The sequence below is a fragment of the Bactrocera dorsalis genome, chromosome 6, assembly GCF_023373825.1.
Source record: "Bactrocera dorsalis isolate Fly_Bdor chromosome 6, ASM2337382v1, whole genome shotgun sequence".
NCBI classification, from domain to species: domain Eukaryota; kingdom Metazoa; phylum Arthropoda; class Insecta; order Diptera; family Tephritidae; genus Bactrocera; species Bactrocera dorsalis.
Genome location: NC_064308.1, coordinates 18,779,209 through 18,781,438, shown reverse-complemented (window position 1 = coordinate 18,781,438; position 2,230 = coordinate 18,779,209). Strand labels below are relative to the sequence as shown.

The following is a 2,230-nucleotide window of genomic DNA, read 5'->3' as shown; positions in this document are numbered from 1 at the left end:
AAGAGCTTAAACATTTAAAGAAAAAGTTACAAAAAGACTTTGAAGAAAGAAAAATAATAAAAATTCCAACATTTTATGGCGATACTAAGGAATGGGCCAAATTTTACAACGTGTTCAAAGTTATGGTACATGACAACGAGCAGATGAAGAACATAGAGAAAATACTGCGTCTTCGTCAATGCTTAAAAGGCGAAGCTGCACGAGTAATACAGCATTTTAAAATTTCGTCAAAAAATTATGAAGCTGCATGGAGTCTACTTAGGAAAAAGTATGACAATCAGCCAATTCTGTTCATCGTTTCCAAATTATCTACAACTGCGACGAAACTAACTAATGCAGTACAAAAGATTGAACACGAAAAACTTATAAAAATTCACTACTCTCTCTATCTTCTGTTGAGGAAAAAACAACAGAAATAATAGAGAAAGATAGAAAGGAAAATGAAGCTGAAGAAGAATCACTTGAAGAACTTCGTAAGCCTTCAAAAACTGAGGAATCTCACAATATCATATCTCTTCCGGCAGGCTCACATTTTGGAGAAATGTGGGACAGTGAAGTCCAGACGAAATCGTTTGAAGATAAGGACGAAACTGAAGTAATTGAATACATTTTAGAAGACAAGCTGCGCGTAGAGGAAATTACTTTTGAGGAGCAAGGCACATTTAACGATGTGAACGATAAAATGTCTCCTTTGGAAATTGAGGAGAATGCAAAAGATGAAATAAAATATCTTGCAGAAAGAGATGTTGAAGTTGATAACGGAAGTGTTTCAAACGATGGTCCAGAGGGGGAAGAGGAAAATGCAGGCGAATCGAATGAGGAATCGATAAATGTAACTATTGGTGAAGACGAACAAATACTTTTGCATGATAAGGCACCTGATAAAAAGGAAAAATGCACCGATGCAGAAGGTGATACTACCGGCAAGAATTCAGCGCAAAAGAGTACAAAAGCGGTTGCAGCTTTGGATGACACAAGAACATCCAAGGGTGGATCCAGCAGCAGTAAATGCAGCAAGTCTGATGACGATAAATCAAAAAGAAAAGATGAGAAGTCCGGCGACAAAAAGGATAAAGACATTAGTGAACAAAAATCATCTTCAAACAAGTCTTCGCAGAAGGATGACAAAGAAAAGTCTTCAGTGAATATCTCTACAAAATCGTCGTCCACACCAGACAACACCTTCACGTAATCTTTGGATATCCATGTTATCTTCATTAACGAGAGCCAGGGATCTGAAAACTATATTTTCTAAATATGGAAAAGTTGTCGGAGCCAAGGTGGTCACCAACACCCGAACTCCGGCTACACGTTGTTATGACTACGTAACAATGCCATCATCGTCGAATGCCAGTCGTTGCATTGAGAATTTGCATCATACCGAACTCCATGGACGGATAATATCAGTAGAGCACACTAAAAACGAAATCAGCAACTCAACAAGTGTCGCCAAAACACGAATGGATAAAACAAAAATAGATCCAGTTGGAAAAGCGGATGTAGTAACAACCATTTGGGAGTTACTAATACCATGGCAGCTTGCGTTAAAACAACCGGACACATAACATTGCTATTCTTTATAGTCGGCGTGCTAGTAGCAATCTTCATTCACTATCGATTGAAAACCAGGCGACGACTTCAAACTGCAATCACTTTCCGGAATCACGGACAACAATATTATATTTAAACCTTTTATATATTTCAATGCTAAATAAGATAAGAAATAATCTAGCTATTGGAATCATACAGTCCACTACTAATAGATATCTATATTCAAATATATTGAACATACGTACAAAAAAACACATAAAAATATATGCATTGATATGCAGCATACAAACATATGTATAAGTTAACACACATAGCCAAATCACCATCTGCTTATTCATTTCACCTGTAGTGCATCGAAGTGCTTACGATGCAACTTACCTTCCGCGCATGACAATAACAGCAATAACAACGGTATGCGAAATCAGCAACAATAACATTCCCATAGGTACGGAAAGTGCTGACGCTATGTCTGCAGAGTAGCATGTGACAGTGATAAAGACAACAACGGCGAACCGCAGTGGCAGCGGCAGCGACGCTTAGGGTAGCGTTAAGTTAGGAATTGGCTTTTGTTTAGGGAAATAATTAGTCTAAGACCGACTCTGTAAACGAAAAGATTTGGCAGCTCCTGCATAGCAGGAGAAATAAAAGATTAAAAAAATATAAGTGAAGAGACTTCATT

At 37.7% G+C, this 2,230-nt stretch overlaps 1 protein-coding gene across 1 annotated transcript; it reads left to right on the top strand.

Annotated features, from left to right (window-relative positions):
- The first annotated feature begins 541 nt into the window (after positions 1 to 541).
- Positions 542 to 1,192, top strand: LOC125779689 (uncharacterized). Its single transcript, XM_049460962.1, has one exon. The coding sequence runs from the start codon at positions 542 to 544 to the stop codon at positions 1,190 to 1,192; it is 651 nt and encodes a 216-aa protein (XP_049316919.1).
- The last annotated feature ends 1,038 nt before the right edge of the window (positions 1,193 to 2,230 follow it).